Source organism: Bombina bombina, chromosome 1, assembly GCF_027579735.1.
Source record: "Bombina bombina isolate aBomBom1 chromosome 1, aBomBom1.pri, whole genome shotgun sequence".
Lineage (NCBI taxonomy): Eukaryota > Metazoa > Chordata > Amphibia > Anura > Bombinatoridae > Bombina > Bombina bombina.
In genome coordinates, this window is record NC_069499.1 from 1534153757 (window position 1) to 1534179216 (window position 25460).

The following is a 25460-nucleotide window of genomic DNA, read 5'->3' on the forward strand; positions in this document are numbered from 1 at the left end:
ACTCTTGGCATCTTAAAGGGACATTAAACACTTGACTGCTAAAAACCATTCATACTAACTTCTACTGTGTAATAATAAAAAACTGAGTACAGCTCTTTATGCTGTAACTTCAGCTTACACAAAACATTTCAAGAAAATTGTTTCTATTAGTAAACATATCCAGGGCTTGATGCAGCTATGTATGCCGCCATATTTTAACAGCACAGGAGTCACATGACATGCACTTCATGTCTTCCTAGAGTCCCTATAATTTGTGCATATATAAAACAAAGCAGCAGCACTCAATGTTATGCAGACAGAGCTTGTGCTGCAGTTTATGTTTCAAATCTGTACAGGAATAAAACATTTTATTATTATGCTTTTCTATGCAAATAAAGGTTAATTTTTCAAACATTACCACTGACACTCTGACATTCCTAATGTGTGTGAATGCACAGCACTCGGCAGGGTTTAAATGTAAATCTTTCTCATCTCTGACAAGCTCCGGTCAGGAGAGGGAGGGGCCAAGGGGGGAGAGAGCAGAGAGACTGAGACTCCAGTCGGTGGGAGAAAATAGACTGAACAACTCATGCTGCAAATACTTTTTCCTGGAGATTTGTTCTATACAATATTTTATTTTCATACATCTACATTACATATATTACAGTAATATATGTAATGTAGATGTATGAAAATAAAAAATTGTATAGAACAAATCTCCAGGAAAAAGTATTTGCGGCATGAGTTATTCAGTCTATTTTCTTCACGGACTGGAGTCTCTCTGCTCTTTCTCCCCCCTTGGCCCCTCCCTCTACAGACTGGAGCTTGTCAGAGATGAGAAAGATTTACATTTATAACCCTGCCGAGTGCTGTGCATTCACACACATAAGGAATGTCAGAGTGTCAGTGGTAATGTTTGAAAAAGTAACCTTTATTTGCATAGAAAAGCAAAATAATATTTTTTTTATTCCTGTACAGATTTGTAACATAAACTGCAGCACAAGCTCTGTCTGCATTGAGTGCTGCTGCTGTGTTTTTTATATGCACAAATTATAGGGACTCTAGGAAGATATGAAGTGCATGTCATGTGACTCTGCATTGAGTCACATGACTGCTGTGACCCAGTGTAACGTGCGTTCTAAGATGGCACCTTACATGGGAGAATCAAGCACCTTATTAGCATTCATCTTCAAATCATTTTTTTTCAACACTTAGGGGTAAGGCGAACAAATAAACTAGACAGTAGTGATTACTTGATTTTAATTCATAATAAAACATTATTTTTAATGATTTTTATCAGGTGTTAAGTGTCCCTTTAAGTTGAAGAAACTGCAATGCACTACTGGGAGCTAGCTGATCAAATCTGGTGAGGCAAAAATAAGAGTCATATATGTGCAACCATCAATCAGCAGCTAGCTCTCAGTAGTGCATTGCTGCTCCTGAGTATACCTAGGTATGAGTTTCAAGAAAAAATACCAACAGTACAAATAAAAACTAGATAATAGAACAAGGGCTAGATTACAAGTGGAGCGCCCATTTGCGGGACTGCAATAATTAACCAGACATTACAAGTGGCTGATTATTGCTACCGTGAGTTTGCGGTAGCAATTAGCGCTCCAAAAATTAACCAGAGGTGAGACTTCTAGTTCATTTTCTAAAAGTGTCCCAAATGCCCTCAAAACAGAGGGTATTACAGTTTATGCTTGTGAATATTACACTGTATGACTGTGCTTGGAGGAAGCCAAAGTGCTGGGCTACTATGCCACCAACACATGTTTGATCTGAGAAAAAAGGGCACATTTTCCAATGCTCATGCATGAGGCCTAAGGCAATCGCCTATTTGGCCTAATGGTAAAGCCGCCTCTGCTATTTTTGTTCTATTGGAATCCTTTTTTGAAAAGTGTATGTATGTATCTTACACTACTGGGAGTGAGTTTTTAATTGGTGGCTACACTCATTTGTCCCTTGGCGGCTCATCAGATGTGTTCAGCTAGCTCCCAATAGTGCATTGCTGTAAGCTGTTTAGGATCTGACTTTAACTATGTGTTTAATTCTTCTTAAGGGGCTAAACACACAGTTGTTTGCAAGCAATGGAGTAGGAATAACATGTTCTAACATATTAGAGAGGTTTCTTTTTGCACTTTTATATCCCTTTAATGCCAGTTTGGTACATTTAAAGCTCTGTGACATCAGAAAGATCTAGGGAGATATTAATAGGCTAGAAAAATATACAACACTTCCTACTGGGGGAAATTTGTTTCTTCTTGTTCAGGTTAAAAAAAGGAACTGCATTTATCCTAATGTGGGGCATTAAAAATACATATGATGATGGAATGTGTTAAAAAAAAAAATATCAAAGTGGGGGCGGAGCCAGCTATCCAAGCAACCAGACGTGCTTCACAAGAGCTCTGGCTCTTAATCCAGATAAAAGGGATAAAAATATGAATTGATATATACTTTTTCAGCTAGTTTGAAGACCCCTGTTAGCTCTCTTTATAAAGCACTCTGTCAATCAACTTTGGGAACTTATATCTTAAAATTAACCCCAATTCAAGCCCTGTAGTACAGCTACGCAGATGGAGACAGCTGGCGCAGTTTAAGAACTATGATAGCCATAGTGGGACCTGCAGCTCATAATACCTACTTGGTGGCTCACTATCTGTACCTACTTGTCCGAACCGAGCTGTTCAGATAGCTTCAGTGGAGATGCCAGTTGCGAAATACGGCTCTCTGAAAAAAAAAGAAAAATGGCGACTGAGGCTGACTGGGAGCGGATAGCCTTGAGCTATATTGAGACCTCCTTCAGGCTATTGGAAATGCTTATACCAAAGCTCCCCACCGTGACACCACAGAGCCCCACACCGGCTTTCCAGGCTAAACGAGGAGATGGAACTCTAGAAAGAGATGAAAATGGCATACCTACAGGTATTCGTGTGCACCAGACTGTGGTGGTGGCTACATCTTCAGATCATTGGAGATCCTCCTTCTCTTCTTCAGATGGGAACCCTTCTGTGCTGGAATCTGATCACAGGCATGGATCGGCATTGGGAGTTACTTTGAAGGGCGCCCTTATGCTGCGTCACTCATACACGAAGGGGGAGGCCCTGGGAGAATCCTCGAGCACTTGTAGCGGTGAGAGGTTCTTTCACCTGGCCGCACGCGCGGCTCTGAATATGGCGCCCTGGAGAGGAAATGGTGATACCGGGAGCTGTCTATTGCAGCTAGTTCAAGAAATGCCTTCTATCTTGCGGACTGGAGTGGGGTAAAAAACTTTCCCTTCTAGCGTACCGCATCACTGCTCTCTCACCCAGTCTACAAAATTTGATCAGAGAGACCACGCGGAATAACGGACACTCCACACTAATAGATTGCAGTCAGTATCCTAGCAGGTGACATTTATAGTTATACTTCAGCTGAGCTGCCATAGCCTAAATTTTTACTGTCTACAAGGATCTTCATTGCAGTGTAGTATGAGGCTCTTCTATTTACAGTTACTTTATAAACATGTTTAATTACATATAGCCAGACAGTTCAAACTATATGCAACAGTTGTCTTGTATGTTTAAATAGTGACGAGAGGAGAATTTACACTAAATATACTGATGATGTCCTACAATATTCAGCAATGTAAAGCATGTGCTCGACTGGAGTTCCTCAAATGTACTCTGCACTTGTGTGTCACATTACTTTTGTCTTGTTTTCACAACTTTCTTATATATAAGAGAATGAATGACTGTTAGATGATGGGAGCAGCCTCCAAATCTAGATAAACATGGGAGTCCTGTGAGACTCATATGAGTAATTTCAGATATCTGTAATGATGCACGTGTCCTAACAAGCAATTTATCTAATGATCTAGCCTAACCCTTAAGAGATAAGACTGTACAAAAGTGTGCTCGCTGACATGTATGCTCACTTTTGGGGTTGTGAGCTGTTGTTCCCTCTCCCTAAGCGTATGGGAAACCTTAGCCTAAAATATGTTCTATAGTTAACTCGACACGCCCCAGCCATGTCGTAAGTAAGGTTATGTTCTCATTGTAGTTTTCTTGCGCAAGCTTATGGCCTTAGTTTTTTGTTAAGTATAAGCATTCACTTCTTGGTCACAGTTTTCTTTCTTGCTAGAAAGTAGGCAATGCGATGGCTATAGTTTAGAGTCAAAGGGTGACTTTCCGTCAGGACCTACCTAACTTTTTATCATAGCTTATACACCAGCCTTTGGGTATAGGGCCCGTACCCGAGGGATATGGTTTAAATGGTTGCAAGAGTAGATTACAAATCCGCATTTAGCCTGGTCCTGATATAATTACATTTCTGCTCTCTGTCTATATAGGGGGTATCGTTGATGAAACTGTGGACCCTTTATACTAGTCATTCTTACTCCATGGTACTAGCTGATAGCCTCAATATTCACACTACTTTTCCCTTGTGTTTAGAGACTTGGTATAACCTTGAATCTTAGTTAAAACCTGCACTTTGCAGCATGCTAACTATTAATATCACTCAAGTAATGCCTACCTAGTATGTATAAAGTCTATGTGGACCTACTTAACTACCTTTATTCGGCTAGCATTACAGGTTATTGCTGTGTACCTACTATTTTGATAACCGCATGGAAAATGTATCCAGTTGTTGCTGTCATCTATATGGCATACTTGTACAGCTAATAATTATTTGATTGTACTGCAATACTTTCCAAGAACGACAGGAAGGGTAGAGGAGGTTAGCGTCTTTCAGTATCCTATCTCTAACAAACTATCTATATCTTAGTCATATGAGAGTTCTATAGCATTTAAACCATCACCTCCTCCCCTCACATCACGACGTACTGGCTTCTCTTATGAAGCTTATCCCATCTAAGTTTAGGTTGGCGAACAGCCATCCAAGGTCTTAAAACATTCATTTGCTATATATAATTATTGTGTATCACGCTTAGCAGGTTTATTGGAGTTGCATAGTAACTTGGTTTATTATGTATTATTTATGTTTTCATCCTGTTTTATACATACTGTCTAGTATATGATTGATGCTTACAACCTCTACAGCTTATGGTTCCAGCAGGCTGGACCTGCGGGTATCCTACAATAGGCGTTACATTTGGAATTAGCCATCACACACAGCTTGTCCACTCTAAGAGCATCGTCCCTCATGCCCTTATGTGTCATATAACACCGTAGCTCAATTTGTCCCTAGATCACTCCTATTTCTATTTTTATTTTTCTGCTCTTGAGGCTAAAAACCTGATTCCCAGCAAACTTAAGCTATTACCCCTCCTCATATATTATACTTTTTTTTTTTGCTAGGAGGTCCACAGGTCTAATTTTATTGCTACTTTGGGTTGTTAGTGGGTTGGCTCCATTGAGCAAGACTCATACCCCATCATTTGTCTCAACTTTGACTCTTAGTATATATTATACCCTTGGACTCCTACAAATTTTCCAGAGGCCTCTTTTGCAAATTACCACCTCCCCCCCCTACATAATATATCTCCCGTAATAGGAGAGTTAAATATGCGGCTTATCTAGCCTATGCCGCACTTTCACTACCTATGAACTCAATGCAACCCACCTACATATTTTACTATGCCATTCATTCATAGGTAAGAATGCCTCCTGTACTGTTCTTTAAACTTTTTCTTTAGGATCCATGAGTGGTCCTTCGTGTTTTTGGAGGAAATTACACCGGATAAGAAAAGAGGTTCTAAAACTCAATGCATTTGTTATCATATATGCTGATATTCTGTTTTCCCTTTTGTTAAGATATTCTCACAATGTAACAGTTAAATCATATGTAACATTTAACATCTGCTGTACATGATTATACTATTGTGTTGCTGAAAACCTCAATAAAAATATATTTAAAAAAAAAAAAAAAATCAAAGTCATCAGAGCTAGACGTACAAATATGTTAATGAATGCTGCCATTTGCTTTTTTCCAACAAATTTGCTAAAATATTTGCTATAGCTAGTATAGACTGGGTGCTTAAAAGGTAGGTGCTGGAGCTTGTTTTGTAGTGGTAAAAAGTTTTGCCTGATATAATAGTTTGATGATGGGACTTAATTGAGAGCTTAAATCAGAAGAAGACCATGCTGGATTTCAGAAATATCTGGAGCTTGAAAATGGAATTTGCAATTTTGACAAAATAGGGCTAGATTACAAGTACTTAAGATGCTTGAAGGGTACTTAAGATCCATGAAGGGGGTTGAATAATTTTCAGACAAGTTCATTAAAAGTTGCATTTTCAGATGAATTTGGGGAAACCACTTGAAGCATTCATTGTGTTGAGCTATTTCAATTGCTTTTGCTTGATTTGTTCATTGCAAACAGCTGAAAGTCTATATATTTTGACAATAAACCTGATTTGCAATGGGGGTTGAATAATTTTGATTAGAACTGTATATCTGTAAATATCTATAACTATATATACAGTATCTCACAAAAGTGAGTACACCCCTCACATTTTTGTAAATATTTTACTATATCTTTTCATGTGACAACACTGAAGAAATGACACTTTGCTACAATGTAAAGTAATGAGTGCACAGCATGTATAACAGTGTAAATTTGCTGTCCCCTCAAAATAACTCAACACACAGCCATTAATGTCTAAACCGTTGGCAACAAAAGTGAGTACATCCTTAAGTGGAAATGTCCAAATTGGGACCAAAGTGTCAATATTTTGTTTGGCCACCATTATTTTCCAGCATTTCCTTAACCCTCTTGGGCATGGAGTTCACCAGAGCTTCACATGTTGCCACTGGAGTTCTCTTCCACTCCTCCATGGCGACATCAAAGAGCTGGTGGGTGTTAGAGACCTTGCGCTCCCCCACCTTCTGTTTGAGGATGCACCACAGATGCTTAATAGGGTTTAGGTCTGGAGACATGCTTGGCCAGTCTATCACCTTTACCCTCAGCTTCTTTAGCAAGGCATTGGTCATCTTGGAGGTGTGTTTGGGGTCATTATCATGTTGGAATACTGCCATGGAATACTGATCATGCTCTGCTTCAGTATGTCACAGTACATGTTGGCATTCATGGTTCCCTCTATAAACTGCAGCTCCCCAGTGCCGGCAGTGCTGATGCAGGCCCAGACTATGACACTCCCACCACCATGGTTGACTGTAGGCAAGACACACTTGTCTTAGTACTCCTCACCTGGTTACCGCCACACATGCTTGACACCATCTGAACCAAATAAGTTTATATTGGTCTCATCAAACCGCAGGACATGGTTCCAGTAATCCATGTCCTTAGTCTGCTTGTCTTCAACAAACTGTTTGCGTGGCTTTCTTGTGCATCATCTTTAGAAAAGTATTCCTTCTGGGACGACAGGCATGCAGTGTGCGGCTTATGATCTGAGCACTGACCCCCCACACCTTCAACCTCTGCAGCAATGCTGGCAGCACTCATATGTCTATTTTCCGAAGACAACCTCTGGATATGACGCTGAGCATGTGCCCTCAACTTCTTTGGTCGACCATGGCGAGGCCTGTTCTGAGTGAAACCTGTTCTGTGAAACTGCTGTAGGGTCTTGCTCACCATGCTACAGCTCAGTTTCAGGGTCTTGGCAATCTTCTTATAGCCTAGGCCATCTTTATTTAGAACAACAATTCTTTTTTTCAGATCCGCAGAGAGTTCTTTGCCATGAGGTGCCATGTTGAACTTCCAGTGACCAGTATGAGAGATAACAACAAATTTAACACACCTGCTCCCCATTAACACCTGAGACCTTGTAACACTAGCGAGTCACATGACACCGAGGAGGAAAAATGGCTAATTGGGCCAAATTTGGACATTTCCACTTAGGGGTGTACTCACTTTTGTTGTTAATGGTTTAGACATTAATGGCTGTGTTTTGAGTTATTTTGTGGGGAAGCAAGTTTACACTGTTATACAGGCTGTACACTCACTACTTTACATTGTAGCAAAGTATAATTTCTTCAGTGTTTTACAAAAATGTGAGGGGTGTACTCTCTTTTGTGAGATACTGTATGTATATATATATATACAATCATTTATATAGATAATTAGATATATATTTTACCAAAAAATTCACACCATTTTTTATATGTTAAGAACATTGGAATGTGAAGTAATCATAATTCATGTCAGGTTTATCTCTCTTGAATAAACACAGTCAGGTTAGTGCATGAGTATGGGTGTTTTTTTTTTTTTCATTTTGCACACTCCATTCAAGTTTATGGGGCCGATTTATCAAGTTCCGAATGGAGTTTGATGCCCCTTGCCCTGAAGACTCGCCAGAAACAGAGGTTATGAAGCCGCGGACAGAAATCAAAATCAACCTGATCAAATACAATCGGGTTGATTGACACCCCCCTGCTAGCGGCCGATTGCAGGGGGCGGCATTGCACCAGCAGTTCACAAGAACTGCTGGTGGAATGATAAATGCCGACAGCGTATACTGTCAGTATTTATCGATGTGCGGCGGACATGATATGCTACATCGTATCATGTCCACTTGCACATTAATAAATAGGCCCCTATGGGAGAATACATTAACATGGTTGCGATATTCGAAGTTCAACATTTTTAATGCGTCTGGTTTTCGTTCACGCTGTAACTTTTTACTTTCAACTTGTAATACAAGCACAACCCGATGCATGGGAAAAACCTCAATCTAGCAAAGGGATAGGAAATTCAAAATATAACTTGCATGCATCAGATAGAGCATGTCATTTTAAGACACTTTTATATTCACTTCTATTTTCAAATATGCTTTGTTCTCTTGGTATCCCTTGTTGAAATAGAATATGCTCATATCCTACACTAGTGGGAGCTAGCTGCTGAATGGTGCCTGCACACCTTTGTCTCTTGTGATTGGCTAACTAGCTGTGTTCAGTTAGCTGCCAGTAGTGCAATGCTGTTCCTTCAGCAAAGGATAACAAGATAATGAAGCAAATTTGATAATAGACATAAATTGGAAAGTTGTTTAAAATTGTGTGTTCTATCCAAATCATGAATCCCTTTCACCTTCAAGCAGGAGCGCAAAATAGTGTTCCTCGTTATATAGCCTTATATTAGTGAACTAATGTAAAAAAGCCATATACTACATAAATAAAAAAATTTGAATAGACAATATATTATTACAATTATATTTGTCATAGTTAGCACTCAAAGAACCAGTAAATACATAAGAATTGCATCGACAAATGCATGCTAAAAAGACATACGGCTAGATTTAGAGTTCTGCGTTAGCCGTCAAAAGCAGCGTTAAGGGGTCCTAACGCTGCTTTTGGCCGGCCGCTGGTATTTAGAGTCGTGTAGGTAAGGGTCTAACACTCACTTTCTAGCCGTGACTTTTCCATACCGCAGATCCCCTTACGTAAATTGCGTATCCTATCTTTTCAATGGGATCTTCCTAACACTGGTATTTAGAGTCTTGGCTGAAGTGAGCGGTAGACCCTCTACCGACAAGACTCCAGCCGCAGAAAAAAGTCAGTAGTTAAGAGCTTTCTGGGCTAATGCCGGTTTATAAAGCTCTTAACTACTGTACTCTAAAGTACACTAACACCCATAAACTACCTATGTACCCCTAAACCGAGGTCCCCCCACATCGCCGCCACTATAGTAAATATTTTTAACCCCTAATCTGCTGACCGCACACCGCCGCCACTTACATTATCCCTATGAACCCCTAATCTGCTGCCCCTAACATCGCCGACCCCTATATTTATTAACCCCTAATCTGCCTCCCGCCAACGTCACCGCTACCTTACCTACACTTAGGTATTTACCCCAAATCTGCTGACCGGACCTCGCCGCTACACTAATAAAGTTATTAACCCCTAAACCGCCGCACTCCCGCCTCGCAAACCCTATAATAAATAGTATTAACCCCTAATCCGCCCTCCCTAACATCGCCGCCACCTAACTTCAAGTATTAACCCCTAATCTGCCGACCGGACATCGCCGCTACTATAATAAATGTATTAACCCCTAAAGCTAAGTCTAACCCTAACCCTAACACCCCCCTAAATTAAATATAATTTTAATCTAACGAAATAAATTAAATATTATTAACTAAAGTATTCCTATTTAAAGCTAAATACTTACCTGTAAAATAAACCCTAATATAGCTACAATATAACAAATAATTATATTGTAGCTATTTTAGGATTTATATTTATTTTACAGGCAACTTTGTATTTATTTTAACCAGGTACAATAGCTATTAAATAGTTATTTACTATTTAATAGCTACCTAGTTAAAATAATTACAAAATTACCAGTAAAATAAATCCTAACCTAAGTTACAATTAAACCTAACACTACACTATCAATAAATAAATTAAATCAATTAACTACAAGTACCTACAATTACCTACAATTAAATAAACTAAACTAAATTACAAAAAAGCCCCACTAAATTACAAAAAATAAAAAAAAGATTACAAGAATTTTAAGCTAATTACACCTACTCTAAGCCCCCTAATAAAATAACAAAGCCCCCCAAAATAATAAAAGTCCCTACCCTATTCTAAACTAAAAAGTAACCAACCAGCTCTTTTACCAGCCCTTAAAAGGGCTTTTTGCGGGGCATGCCCTAAAGTAAACAGCTCTTTTGCCTGAAAAAACAAAACACAATACCACCCCCCAACATTACAACCCACCACCCACATACCCCTACTCTAACCCAAACCCCCCTTAAATAAACCTAACACTACCCCCCTGAAGATCTCCCTACCTTGAGTCGTCTTCACCCAGCCGGGCACCGATGGACCAAAAGATGACATCCGGAGCGGCAGAAGTCTTCATCCTATCCGGGCAGAAGAGGACATCCGGACCGGCAGACATCTTCATCCAAGCGGCATCTTCTATCTTCATCCATCCGACGAGGAGCGGCTCCATCTTCAAGACCTCCGGCGCGGAACATCCTCTTTCTTCCAACGACTACCGACGAATGAAGGTTCCTTTAAGTGACGTCATCCAAGATGGCATCCCTCGAATTCAGATTGGCTGATAGGATTCTATCAGCCAATCAGAATTAAGGTAGGAAAAATCTGATCCAATCAGATTGAGCTTGCATTCTATTGGCTGTTCCGATCAGCCAATAGAATGCAAGCTCAATCTGATTGGCTGATTGGATCAGCCAATCCGATTGAACTTGAATCTGATTGGCTGATTCAATCAGCCAATCAGATTTTTCCTACCATAATTCCGATTGGCTGATAGAATCCTATCAGCCAATCGGAATTCGAGGGACACCATCTTGGATGACGTCACTTAAAGGAACCTTCATTCGTCGGTAGTCGTCGGAAGGAAGAGAATGTTCCGCGCCAGAGGTCTTGAAGATGGAGCCACTCCTCGTCGGATGGATGAAGATAGAAGATGCCGCTTGGATGAAGATGTCTGCTGGTCCGGATGTCCTCTTCTGCCCGGATAGGATGAAGACTTCTGCCGCTCCGGATGTCCTCTTTGGTCCATCGGTGCCCGGCTGGGTGAACACGACTCAAGGTAGGGAGATCTTCAGGGGGTAGTGTTAGGTTTATTTAATGGGGGTTTGGGTTAGAGTAGGGGTATGTGGGTGGTGGGTTGTAATGTTGGGGGGTGGTACTGTGTTTTTTTTTTACAGGCCAAAGAGCAGTTTACTTTGGGGCATGCCCTGCAAAAAGCCCTTTTAAGGGCTGGTAAAAGAGCTGGTTGGTTACTTTTTAATTTAGAATAGGGTAGGGACCTTTATTATTTTGGGGGGCTTTGTTATTTTATTAGGGGGCTTAGAGTAGGTATAATTAGCTTAAAATTCTTGTAATCTTTATTTATTTTTGTAATTTAGTGTTTTTTTTTTTTGTAATTTAGTTTAGTTTATGTAATTGTAGGTACTTGTAGTTAATTGATTTAATTTATGTATTCATAGTGTAGTTGTTTTGTAATTATTTTAACTAGGTAGCTATTAAATAGTAAATAACTATTTAATAGCTATTGAACCTAGTTAAAATAAATACAAAGTTGCCTGTAAAATAAATATAAATCCTAAAATAGCTACAATATAATTATTCGTTATATTGTAGCTATATTAGGGTTTATTTTACAGTTAAGTATTTAGATTTAAATAGGAATACTTTAGTTAATAATATTTAATTTATTTAGTTAGATTAAAATTATATTTAATTTAGGGGGGTGTTAGGGTTAGACTTAGCTTTAGGGGTTAATACATTTATTATAGTAGCAGCGATGTCCGGTCGGCAGATTAGGGGTTAATACTTGAAGTTAGGTGGCGGCGATGTTATGGAGGGCAGATTAGGGGTTAATACTATTAATTATAGGGTTTGCGAGGCGGGAGTGCGGCGGTTTAGGGGTTAATAACTTTATAAGAGTAGCGGCGAGGTCCGGTAGGCAGATTTGGGGTTAATACCTAAGTGTAGGTAAGGTAGCGGCGACGTTGGGGGGGGTGGGATTAGGGGTTAATAAATATAATATAGGGGTCGGCGATGTTAGGGGCAGCAGATTAGGGGTACATAGGTATAATGTAGGTTGCGGCGTTGTACGGAGCGGCAGATTAGAGGTTAATAATATAATGCAGGTGTCAGCGATAGCGGGGGCGGCAGATTAGGGGTTAATAAGTGTAAGGTTAGGGGTGTTTAGACTCGGGGTTCATGTTAGGGTGTTAGGTGCAGACTTAGAAAGTGTTTCCCCATAGGAAACAATGGGGCTGCGTTAGGAGCTGAACGCTGCTTTTTTGCATGTGTTAGGTTTTTTTTCAGCCCAAACGGCCCTTTGTTTCCTATGGGGGAATCGTGCACTAGCACGTTTTAGCTGCTTACCGCTACCATAAGCAACGCTGGTATTGAGGGTTGAAGTGGCGGTACATTAGGCTCAACGCACCCTTTTTGAAGCCTAACACAGCCCTTCAGACAACTCTAAATACCAGCGTTGTTTGGAAGCAGCGGTAGGAAAAAAAGCTGCGTTAGCTACGCGGGTCTTTACCGACAAAACTTTAAATCTAGGCCTTAGAATTTCAAATGAGTAGTAGATTGTTTCTGTCAAATTCCAAAGTTAATTCTCTTTTACCTTTCACTGTATCACTTGACAGCCACCAGCCAATCGCAAAATGGGTATATGTATATACTATGCACATGCTCAGTAGGAGCTGCTACCTCAACGTGTGCATTTAAAGAGATTATGCACATTTTGAAAATTTAGGTAAATTGGAAAAAAAATTAAAACAAAACTCTCTTTAGGTAGATATTTCCTCAAAAAGCATTTAATTTAAAAAAAAATTTGTTTTTTTTTTTCAAAAATCACTGATTTTTATCCACGCTGGTTATTTTTTTTCTTATATATTACAGTTACATTTACCATATACAATAGGAAGTTCAGCAGCTATTTGAATACTGCTATATCCCTCAATAGAACCATACTTAAAGAATGTCCACAGCACCTTCACCTTTATGCCATCTTTATTGCGAACAGTAAAATACAATGAAACATTTCAGGGTAATTAAGAGGTTTCGGGGTAATTAAGATGCATGATTAAAGGTATTGCACCAAAATGTTGCATTGTATTTCACTTCCCGCAATAAAGATGGCATAAAGGTGAGGGTGCTGTGGACATTCTTTATGTACAGTTACATTTGGCGGCATCGAGAAGAATTGAAAGTTTGCTTTTAATTACTTTTTTTAACCCTTTGAGTGCTAACAACGGCTCTGAGCCGTAGCAAATTTTCCCTGTCTTGTGCTGACGACGGCTCAGAGCCATCGCTAGCACTCACCCACCTTAAGGGAAATCTGGGGCCCCCATTGACTCCCACCCCTGCCTTCGGGCCTGTATAGTGACAGGCATCACCGGGGCTTCACTTTTTGTGCAGTGACATCACACGCAACGAAGTGATGATGTCACTGCACAACTTTATTTAAAAAATACAATAGACAGTATAGGGAAATGGGGCATGCTGCTTAGAAGCCGGTTTCTCAGGTATCTAAGCAGCTACAGACCCCCAAGACCGTTGGAAAGGTAATCGCCTAACCTTTCCAACGGTATAAGTCTTGGGGATCTGAAAAAATAAGAAAAAAATATATAAATATATATCAAAGGGTTAAGTATACTGAGTGAACTTTCCATTATGTTTTTAAAAAAATACTCCTACTTTACAAATGTTTTCATGTTTAATTTCACTTCTCACCTGAACTAGAATTACAGAAATATTACTTTTAAAGGGACAGTGTAACCAAAAATTTTCTTTTGTGATTCAGATAGAGCATGACATTTTAAGCAACTTTCTAATTTACTCCTATTATCACATTTTCTTCATTCTCTTGGTATCTTTATTTGAAATGCAAGAATGTAAGTTTAGATGCCGGCCCATTTTTGGTGAACAACCTAGGTTGTCCTTGCTGATTGGTGGATAAATTCATCCACCAATAAAAAATTGCTGTCCAGAGTACTGAAACCAAAAAAAAGCTTAGATGCCTTCTTTTTCAAATAATTATAGCAAGAGAACGAAGAAAAATTGATAATAGGAGTAAATTAGAAAGTTGCTTACAATTGCATGCTCAATCTGAATCACGAAAGAATTTTTTTGGGTACAGTGTCCCTTTAATTATATTTTGTGCAACTTTAAAAATTCCCCAAAATGTCTGTAATTCTCATTGGGATTTTTTTTTTTAACAGGTAGAAAGGCAGCGTTCAGATCTTTCTAAAGAACTTGAGGATCTACATGATCGACTTGAAGAGATGGGAGGATCTGCTGCTTCTCAGGTATACAACTAATATTTTTATTTTGGGTGTTTGTCCGTTATTAAGATGTATGTGTGAACTTACACAAATGGATTGCTTAGAACAGGGTACTAAATCAAGACATCAAAGTACGTTGAATACCTCTTGAGAGACCAAAAACTAATTCTGTAACCTGCAAATTATGCAAATGCAATAGCTGGTTTAGCAAATTTGGAGCATTATAAAAACAGACATTATAGATTTGGCTTTATGGCCTCTCTAGAGAGTGTTGGACAGAGCTCAAAAGAAAGAGGTTTTTAACCTCTTCACAATGTTAGGACTCTCCATGCTGTCCTAACAGCGCTGGGCTTTAAAGCCATTAAGACGGCATAGAATGTCTTATCTTATATGGTGAACTGCAGCTTTTAGTTGATGACATCGATCTGGGGGCGTGCCTAGCAACATAGGCAGTCCCCTATGATCCAATCCAAGCCTTAATATCACGTGATTGGCAATTGCGTGATTTTTCTGGCAAATGTTTACCTCTGAACTTCATTCCGATCTACAGACTTGACCCCGGCATATGTCTGGAGTACTATTTGGCAGCACTTTTGAAACAATGTTATACCTTAGCAAGAGCACTATATGGCAGCAATATTTTATGTTGTGTGGTGCTCAAGACATTTGCATGCTACCTATCTAGATAGCTCTTCAGCAAAGAATAACATAACCCAAATTTGATAATAGAAGTAAATTGGAAACATTTTTAAAATTGTATTCTCTATCTAAATCATGAAAGAAAAAAGTTGCGTTTCATATGCAAGAGCACTATATGGCTAGCCAAACAGTAACTAAAACTTAAATTATGCTTACCAGATAATTGTCTTTTCTTCTGATGGGGATAGTCTACAGCTGCATTCATTACTTTTGGGAAATACAGAACCTGGCCACCAGGAGGAGGCAAAGACACCCAAGCCAAAGGCTTAAATACCTCCCCCACTTCCCTCATCCCCCAGTCATTCTGCCAAGGGAACAAGGAACAGTAGGAGAAATATCAGGGTGAAAAAAATGTACCAGAAGGACAAAAAATTAAGGCCGCCCCATGAAAAAAAACATGGGTGGGGAGCTGTGGACTCTCCCCATCAGAAGAAAAGAAAATTATCTGGTAAGCATAATTTAGGTTTATCTTCTTAAATGGGGAGAGTCCACAGATGCATTCATTAGTTTTGGGAAAACAATACCCAAGCTTATAGAGGACACTGAATGCAAACGGTCGGAAAAAAAAGGTGACCCACCTGATGGCACCACAGTCTGACACAACCCGGACTCCCGATAAAAAACTACCTCAACAGAAGCAGGAGAACAAAAATATGGAAAGAGGACAAGGTAACTGCCTATTAATTAGAACCATAACAATCCCAGTTAGAGATCACACTAAATGCAGGACTCCACTGAGCACACACGCCTCAGAGGAGACAAAAATCCCGCTCACTAGAAGCACACAAAACAAAAAACATCTCCATGAACAATGGCAAGGGAAACAACAAACAGACTCCCACACCACATTCTTCCTTACTGAAAGAAGGGAAGAATCAGATAAGAAGGTCCGAAAGAACCTCCAGAAAACAATCCCCTAAGATTCAAGGATAAAACAGAGAGAGAAGCCCCTAGCATAATTTTGAAAAAAACGGCTTCCAGGCTGCAAGAGGATAAGGTCCCATATGAAATACTCTACCGAAGGAGAAGAGCAAAATAAAGGAAAAATTCTAGATCACCTCCTACATGGATCCAAAAGGAATTAAAGGAAAGCCTTAACCTGAACCAAAGTACCAGCAGGCACAAAAGGACAAAAGGTAGAACAAGACTACCTTACCAAAGACAGCTAAATAGCACAGAGAAACTGAACACCCGTAGGTCATAAAAACCCTGGGAGCAGAACAGAAACGTAATAGTAACATCTGTATATGCCACAAACGAAAGCCGCAGGCTTCCATCTGTAGGCAGTGCAACTAAACGTCAAAACATGGTAACTAGCCAACTGAATAGCTAGCAAATGTGCACCAGGACATCCCTGGAAAGGACAAGAGAAAAAACTCAGAAAGCAGGGCGAACCAACTCCTCCCCTACTAGAAGATGGGACAAGGAAGGACAACCTCTGACCAATAAGGAAGAACCAACTAACCCTAAGGGAAGGTTCCCAAACCAACAGCAAGGCCTCCCAACCTAAGTAAAGGTCCAGAGGGCGACAAGATAGGAGGTCGATGCCCAAACAGAGCAGTCATAATACCTGACCCCTACTCCGATCTAACAGTCCTAACACCAAAGTGACTGTCAATGTCCCAAGGACCAGAAAGATTAAAAAATCCCAGCATCGATAAAGACCAGAGATCACAAATGAATCTCCAACCACTAGTTCTTTAAGGAAAAGAAACTGTAAGAAGGCACCGACACCCAGAGACTAAGTCAGAATCCAGGATACCTCAGAAACCCTAAGGGAGGGTACACTGCAACAAGAGAAACCTCAAACCACTAAACTCCTAGAGACAGCTGAAGGAAAAACTACCTCAGAAGGAGCCAACTGGGTAGGCACAGTAGAACGGATCCTTCCAAATAGAAGGAAAATGAAGAAATCCAGGAATATTCTAGTACAGAAATTTCCAGGAAAAACTTCCATCCCTCCAGAAGAGAAAAAGGAACTGCCCCAGTAGGAATAAGGAGAGTTCCCCAGGCCTGGGAAACCAAGCCTGCTACCGGACACCGGACATATCCAAGACTATTAAAATCTGGTAACAGAACAACCAAAGGCCAAGTCAAAGACAAGGACTAGGTTAAAAATCCTGACACCCAAAACCAGGAGCCGGATCAAAAGGCCAAAACCTTGTGGATCAACCACAAGATTCTCCTTCTGGAATGAAAATCGCACCAGAATCGATGCAGTCACCCAAACCCTTCATGGGGTCTTAAACTCTGATCTCTCAAGATGTATCCCAAAGACTGATAACTCAGCCCCAAAGGGCTTCTAGGATAATACCTACAAAGTCTGAAGACAAAAGAAGGAACCAAAAGAGAACAAAACTCCAACCTTGGAAATTAATCCCTTATTGAGAAATATGACAGTCTCTAAAGATCCAAACTGGATCATTCCTGGAAAAACTATAGCACAAGGAATTAACGAATGAACAATCATCCCAAGAAACTCCTAGTAGGCAACGGCAAGAGAGACTGCATAACAATCCCTAAGATCCCCAAGTATAAGGATTAAAAGGAGGATACAACAAGAAAAAAAATGGTCTAGAAGAACCGGGTCTCCCCAATCAAAGGATCGGAAGACCTACCACAAAAAACAAGCAGAAGTGAAAAGGGGCAGCAAGCCTCAAAAAGAGGAGAAAGCACTGGTGAAGGATAATTTGATCCACAAAGGAGTACCAATAGAGGGGAACAATCATCCCCTAACCAGGTACTGAAGATCTCCAAGCAGTCATCTGATCCCCCTCAGAATAGAGGACTCCAGTTCCTGTCCAAAGGACCTCAGGAACTACAAATACACTGCCACAGCAAGATTCTTAAACCCAGCTAGCCATGCAAATTATGCAGGGACAAAACACGTAGGATAGAGTACGAACCAATGTCAGACGGCCCATCAAGCTGAAACTAGGACCAGCATGCCATCTAGAAAAGAATGACCTTTAACAAGAAGTAAATAAAGTTATTACCCAAACAGCATCAGCCTATTGACAAGGATACAACATGTCTGATATAAACTTCAAAAGAACAGAGTGAACAAGTACCCAACCAGGACCAACCTGCTGACCAGGGTACAATAAACTGTTCAAGAGCTTAAGGGAAAGTTCCAACCCCTAACAGGGCTAGACTAAACAAACAGACAAACAACAGACAAATAAGCTCTGAGGGTTAAACATTGTCTTAACTTATGTTTTGTGACTTCGCCGGAAGCAACAACCATTGCAACCATAAAATCGCTAGTATCCAAATCCCAGAGACGAAAATATTTTCAAAAGGAAGATTATAACAGTCTCAAGCTCCGGAAAGAAAAGAAACATATCCTAACTGGATAAAAATAAAGTAGGCAGCACCTGCAGGAATTGAAACACTAACAGGGCCAGCCTGTCAGAGACCTGATTCCTCAAGAGCTCAGAACTGGGATTAGATACACAAACAAAAGACAATCAGGAGTAGGATTCACATCCCTCCCCTCTTCTAGCGCTGTTCGCCATTAGAATCAGAAGACTGAAGATCTGGAGGCAAATGAAGACTAAAATCCTCCCAAGCCTCCAGTACCTGCTGCAGCAATACACGCAGGCGCATCAGACTGACTCGAAAGGCAAAACTCATCTCCGGCAGGGCATCTGAAGGCCCCAATCCTGCTGACTGTCCCCCTGAAGCCTCAGAGGGAACCGCTCCCCCAGAGGAAGGATCCATGAGAAAAAGAGGACACGGATAAGCTCTCGGTTGGTGGCCCTCAAGAAGCTGTAAATGCGCCAACACCACTAATATGGCCATGCTTAATTGAGTAGCAACCTCTGGTGGAAAGAAAACACCTTCCGGAGAAGGGGTAAAGGAATTTGGGACAACTGCTTGCAAAGGAACAGAAAATTCCAGGGAACACACCTCACGGGACACAGAATCCTCAGAGGCGGACGGCTCAGCAGAACTCTATTACCGGATACGGAACATAAATGATTGGGCTGGATTACCCGGGCCTCCATACAATCTAAGCAGGAGACAGAATCTGAGTTAGAAAAATCCTCCTCTGAAAAATCAGAATCCTCCATAACTTGACCAGACAAATTTGGACAAAAATAACTGGCACCTCACACCCCCCCAATGGCTGGGGCCCTCACTACCTCTTATGACCCAGACAAGCAGAGAAACAGGTCCTCTCCACTGCTACTCGGTCACAATACAGAAATGGAGAATGAAAACATGACCATGCCCAGTCACGAGGTGCGACATGTAGGCCAAAGAAAAGCGCGCCAGTCCCCAAGAACTGTGTAGCTCAACATGTAGGCCAAAGAAAAGCGTGCCAGTCCACAAGAACTGTTTAGTTCGACATGTAGGCCAAAGAAAAGCACGCCAGTACACAAGAACTGCATAGCTCCAAAAAAATTGTACGTTCCGTAATAGCCATGAGCCCCAACATTTCTACACATAAGCAGACAGAATCACATAACAAACATGATTAAAGTCCCCCACTGCTTAACAACCCTCCTCAGGAGATATTAACCCTTGATTCCATAAAAATAAAGGAGTCCCACTGAGACCCTGTCTTCTATCATTTACATTACATCCACAATGAAAGTAAAATGAAACGATCTTTCCGCAATCTATGCCATGGAACAGTAACATGGTCCTACAAGTTTGACAGATAGTAGCGTCGCTTCTGACATAGACTTGAGTGAAGAAAGCAGGCAGCAAAACTCGTCAACGCTGATTGCTTATGGAGCTGTTAATATGAGTCGGGATGGTTTCACAGAAAGACTCTCCCTGCATCTCCGGACTCTAACTTTCATCCATGCTCTCAATGAGAGGCTGACAGGACTACTTAAAACTCCAGTCCCATTTTGAAGAGTACTACCCTCCATAAGAGACTACTCTATAAACTTCTGACACTTCTCTGCCAACCTCCTGTGACGAAAGGCAAAGAATGACTTAGGGGTGAGGGAAGTGGGGGAGGTATTTAAGCCTTTGGCTTGGATGTCTTTGCCTCCTCCTGGTGGCAAGGTTCTGTATTTCTCAAAAGTAATGAATGCAGCTGTGGACTTTCCTCGTTTAAGACGAAAATTAGCCAATCACTAGTGACGTCTTTTTTAGGACCAGCTTAACTGTGGGAGATAAGCTATGTGTTTAACCCTTTTGGGGCGCTAAACACATAGGGGTATATTTATTAATGTGCAAGCGGACATGATACGATGTAGCGTTTCATGTCCGCCGCACATTGATAAATGCCGACAGCATACGCTGTCTGCATTAATTATTGCACCAGCAGTTCTTGTGAACTGCTAGTGCAATGCCGCCCCCTGCAGATTAGTGGTCAATCGGCCGCTAGCAGGCGATGTCAATCAACCTGATCGTATTCGATCAGGTTGATTTCTGTCCGTGGCCTCAGAGCAGGCGGACAAGTTATGGAGCAGCGGTCTTTAGACCTGAAGGCTCACCCGAAACAAGGGGCATAAAGCTCCATACAGAGCTTGATAAATAGGCCCCATAGGGTGTGTTTACTTTGTAGCCGAAAATCGATAAACCAGTAAAACTATCACTTCACTAAATCCTGCATTGGCTTTCATTTTACATACATACATTTTACATTATGTTTTACCAGCTTGCATGAAATTAAGCAGATGCTAAGCGCAAATTGGGCCTTTTCAACATATTTACATCTAACCACTGCTATTTTATTATATCTCTGTATTGGGTTGCAATTACATTTACATATGTTTTATTAGTATTTAAAGGGACAGTCTAGTCAAAATTAAACTTTCATGATTCAGATAGGGCATGCAATTTTTAACAACTTTCCAATTGACTTTTATCATTAAATTTGCTTTGTTCCCTTGGTGGTATTTTTGAAAAGCTAAACCTAGGTTCAAACTGATTTCTTAACTGTTGAAAATCTCATCTTAGCTCAGAGAATTTTGAAAGTTTTTCACAGTTAGACAGTACTAGTTCATGTGTGACATATAGATAACATTGTGCTCACTCTCTTGGAGTTATTTAGGAGTCTGAACTGATTGGCTAAACTGCATGTCTGTCAAAAGCACTGAGATAAGGGGCAGTCTTCAGAGGCTTAGATACAAGGTTATCACAGAGGTAAAACATATATTAATATAACTGTGCTGGTTATGCAAAACTGGGGAATGGGTAATAAAGGGATTATCTATCTTTTAAAAAAAAAAAAATTCTGGTGTAGACTGTCCCTTTAATAGACATATACATGATATCTCGTACCAAAATCTGGATCTGGAAGAAACGGAGGATAATGGAAATTACAACCACAGAATGTAGAAATAGGCCTCTATTTATCAAGCTGTCAACCGCAGCGTATTAGTGGCGAGCCTGATTCGCCGTAGTTATCAAACCCTACAGACCGGCAAAAGTAGAATATAGTGACGTAACATACGATCCGGCGGACTCAGTCCGACACAGATCGATGGTTACGTCACTACAGATGTTCCGAGCGCAAGTTCGGCACAATCTGACTACTTTTGGTAGTTATCAAATACCTACCAGGTACGCTTGACACTATTCCGGCCCAGCGTACCTGGTTTTCAATAGGAATCAATGGGAGTCTGACAGCAGCGAAAGCTCATGTTCGCTGCTGCCCGATATCCCATTGATTCCTATGGGAACGTCTACACCTAACACCCTAATATGTACCCCAAGTCTAAACACCCCTAATCTGCCCCCCCCCCCTACACCGTGCCACCTACATTGTACATATTAACCCCTAAACCGCCGCCCACGGACCCCGTCGCAACTCTAATAAATGTATTAACCCCTAAACCGCCGCTCACGGACCCCGTCGCAACTCTAATAAATGTATTAACCCCTAAACCGCCACTCACGGAGCCCACCACCACCTACATTAAACCCATTAACCCCTAATCTGCCACCCCCTATACCGCTGCCACCTACATAAAGTTATTAACCCCTATCCTGCCACTCCCGGACCCCGCCGCAACGAAATAAATTGTTTAACCCCTAAACTGCCGCTCCTGGAGCCCACCTACATTATATTTATTAACCCCAAATCTGCCCCCTCTACACCGCCGCCACTATAATAAATTTATTAACCCCTAAATCTAAGTCTAACTCTAACCCTAACATCCCCTAACTTAACTATAATTTAACAAAAATCTAAATAAAATCCTATAATTAACTAAATTATTCCTATTTAAAACTAAATACTTACCTGTAATATAAACCCTCAGCTAGCTACAATATAACTAATAGTTACATTGTAGCTAGCTTAGGGTTTATTTTTATTTTACAGGCAACTTTGTATTTATTTTAACTAGGTACAATAGTTATTAAATAGTTATTAATCATTTACTAAGTACCTAGTTAAAATAAATACAAATATACCTGTAAAATAAAACCTAACCTAAGTTACAATTACACCTAACACTACACTATAATTAAATAAATTAACTAAATTAACTACAATTAATTAAAATTAAATACAATTAACTAAAGTACAAAAACCCCCCCACTAAATTACAGAAAATAAAAAAAAATATACAAGAATTTTAAACTAATTACACCTAATCTAATCCCCCTAATAAAATAAAAAAGCCCCCCAAAATAATAAAAATCCCTACCCTATACTAAATTACTTTAGTCTTCATCCAACCGGGCAGAAGAGATCCTCCAGCCGGGCAGAAGTCTTCATCCAGGCGGCATCTTCTATCTTCATCCATCCGACGTGGAGCGGCTCCATCTTGAAGACATCCGACGCGGAGCTTGCATTCTATTGGCTGTTCAAATCAGCCAATAGAATGCGAGCTCAATCCTATTGGCTGATTGCATCAGCCAATAGGATTTTTCCTACCTTAATTCCGATTGGCTGATAGAATTCTTGCCTGGTTGGTTCGCCCGGCTTCGTTGAGGACTTAGGCCCGGTTGGGTGAAGACGTCTCAAGGTAGGGTGATCTTCAGGGGGGTAGTGTTAGGTTTTATTAAGGGGGGGTTGGGTGGGTTTTAGAGTAGGGTTGGGTGTGTGGGTGGTGGGTTGTAATGTTGGGGAGGGTATTGTATTTTTTTTACAGGTAAAAGAGCTGATTACTTTGGGGCAATGCCCCGCAAAAGGCCCTTTTAAGGGCTATTTGTAATTTAGTATAGGGTAGGGATTTTTATTATTTTGGGGGGCTTTTTTATTTTATTAGGGGGATTAGATTAGGTGTAATTAGTTTAAAATTCTTGTAATTATTTTATTATTTTCTGTAATTTCGTTTTTTTTTTTTTTTTTTTTTTTTGTACTTTAGTTTATTTTATTTAATTTTAGTTAATTGTAGTTAATTAAGGGAAATAATTTAATTATAGTGTACTGTTAAGTGTAATTGTAACTTAGGATTTATTTTACAGGTATATTTGTCTTTATTTTAACTAGGTAGCTATTAAATAGTTAATAACTATTTAATAACTATTGTACCTAGTTAAAATAAATACAAACTTGCCTGTGAAATAAAAATAAATCCTAAAATAGCTACAATGTAACTATTAGTTATATTGTATCTATCTTAGGGTTTATTTTAAAGGTAAGTATTTAGTTTTAAATAGGAATTATTTATTTAGATTAATTTAAATTATATTTAAGTTAATGGGTGTTAGGGTTAGGGTTAGACTTAGGTTTAGGGGTTAATAAATTTAATATAGTGGCGGTGACGTTGGGGGTGGGAGATTAGGGGTTAATAAATTTAATATAGGTGGCGGCGGTGTAGGGTGGTCAGATTAGGGGTTAATAAATTTAATGTAGGTGGCGGCGGGGTTCATGAGCGGTGGTTTAGGGGTTAATACATATAATGTAGGTGGCAGTGAGCTCCGGGAGCCGTGGTTTAGGGGTTAATAACTTTATTTAGGTGCGGGGGGCTCCGGGAACAGCAGTTTGGGGGTTAATACATATAATGTAGGTGGCGGTGGGCTCCGGGAGCGGCGGTTTAGGGGTTAATAACTTTATTTAGGTGCAGGGGGCTCTGGGAGCGGAGGTATAGGGGGGTAAAACAGTATAGTATAGTGTGGGTGCTTAGTGACAGGGTAGCAAGAAAGCTGCGAATAAGCCGATGAGCAGCGAGATTGATGACCTTTAGTTAACAACAGTCCGCTGCTCATCGCACCGTACTTGGTGCGCAGCTTTTTGACAGCTTTCTTAATAATTTTGGCGAAGGTATTCAGGTCCGTGGCAGCGATGTTAGGCGATCTTAGGCGAGCGTATTGGTGCCGTTGAATGCTAGAAAGTTGACGGCTTGATAAATAGAGGCCATAGTGTTTAACAAGCCCGTTCTTAAAATAAATATTTTATATCCTACTCACATTTTTGTTATTGCAATTTTCAGTACTTTCATCATTTTAATAAGATTTCTATTGACAATCATGTCAACCTGATTGGGATTTAATCATTTGCCATTCTGTATTGTATGTTGGTGACTGAGATCTTTTGCACTGGTTCTTCCAAAAAACTGGAGTCCCACAATCATGTGTTTAATACACGTGATTTACAATATATTGATTACAGTGTCTCCATTTTCTTACAGTAATGGAAAATTCAGCAAAGACAAACCCCATTCTGTACTGTGAGGTATGGAACTATTGGTGATATTTTTAACCCCATAACTTACCAGTTTCACAATTTGCAGTATGAGAACTATTAAAATCCTCTTATAGAAGATGAGTATAGTTGTAGATGGTTTCCACTTATAGACAATCATTACCTGCACTGTTCTTCTTGATTTTAAATGAAAATCCATCCAAATCAGAAAACAATGTTTTCTCAATCAATGTTTGAAAACACTTTAAACAATGCTTTTGAAATATCAAAAGTAAAAAAATTTAATCATTGATTATACATGTCAAGTATACCGATCATGCTTATGTACAAATGACGCTCAGAATGTTAGACTTAGCCGTATGGTTTCATATTACAAAAGGTAAGGTAGATAACCAGTATTTTATCCAGTGTAAACTATTGATTATTAGTTCCCATTGATTTCTTTATTTGAAAGCTAGATCAATCAGGGGGAGACTGGCACCTTTCTTGAGTCAACCTCAGCAGGGCTGGCTCAAGATATTTGTCTTG

At 40.1% G+C, this 25460-nt stretch overlaps 1 protein-coding gene across 1 annotated transcript in view; it reads left to right on the top strand.

Moving 5' to 3' along the window:
• The first annotated feature begins 2726 nt into the window (after nucleotides 1-2726).
• The window catches only part of LOC128666882 (myosin-16-like), a 357676-nt gene continuing 334942 nt past the window's right edge, over nucleotides 2727-25460 (top strand). The window contains exons 1-2 of the mRNA XM_053721692.1: nucleotides 2727-3236; nucleotides 14606-14692. Of these exons, the coding sequence (XP_053577667.1) occupies nucleotides 2727-3236; nucleotides 14606-14692 (597 nt within the window). The remainder of the gene's footprint in view (nucleotides 3237-14605; nucleotides 14693-25460) is intronic.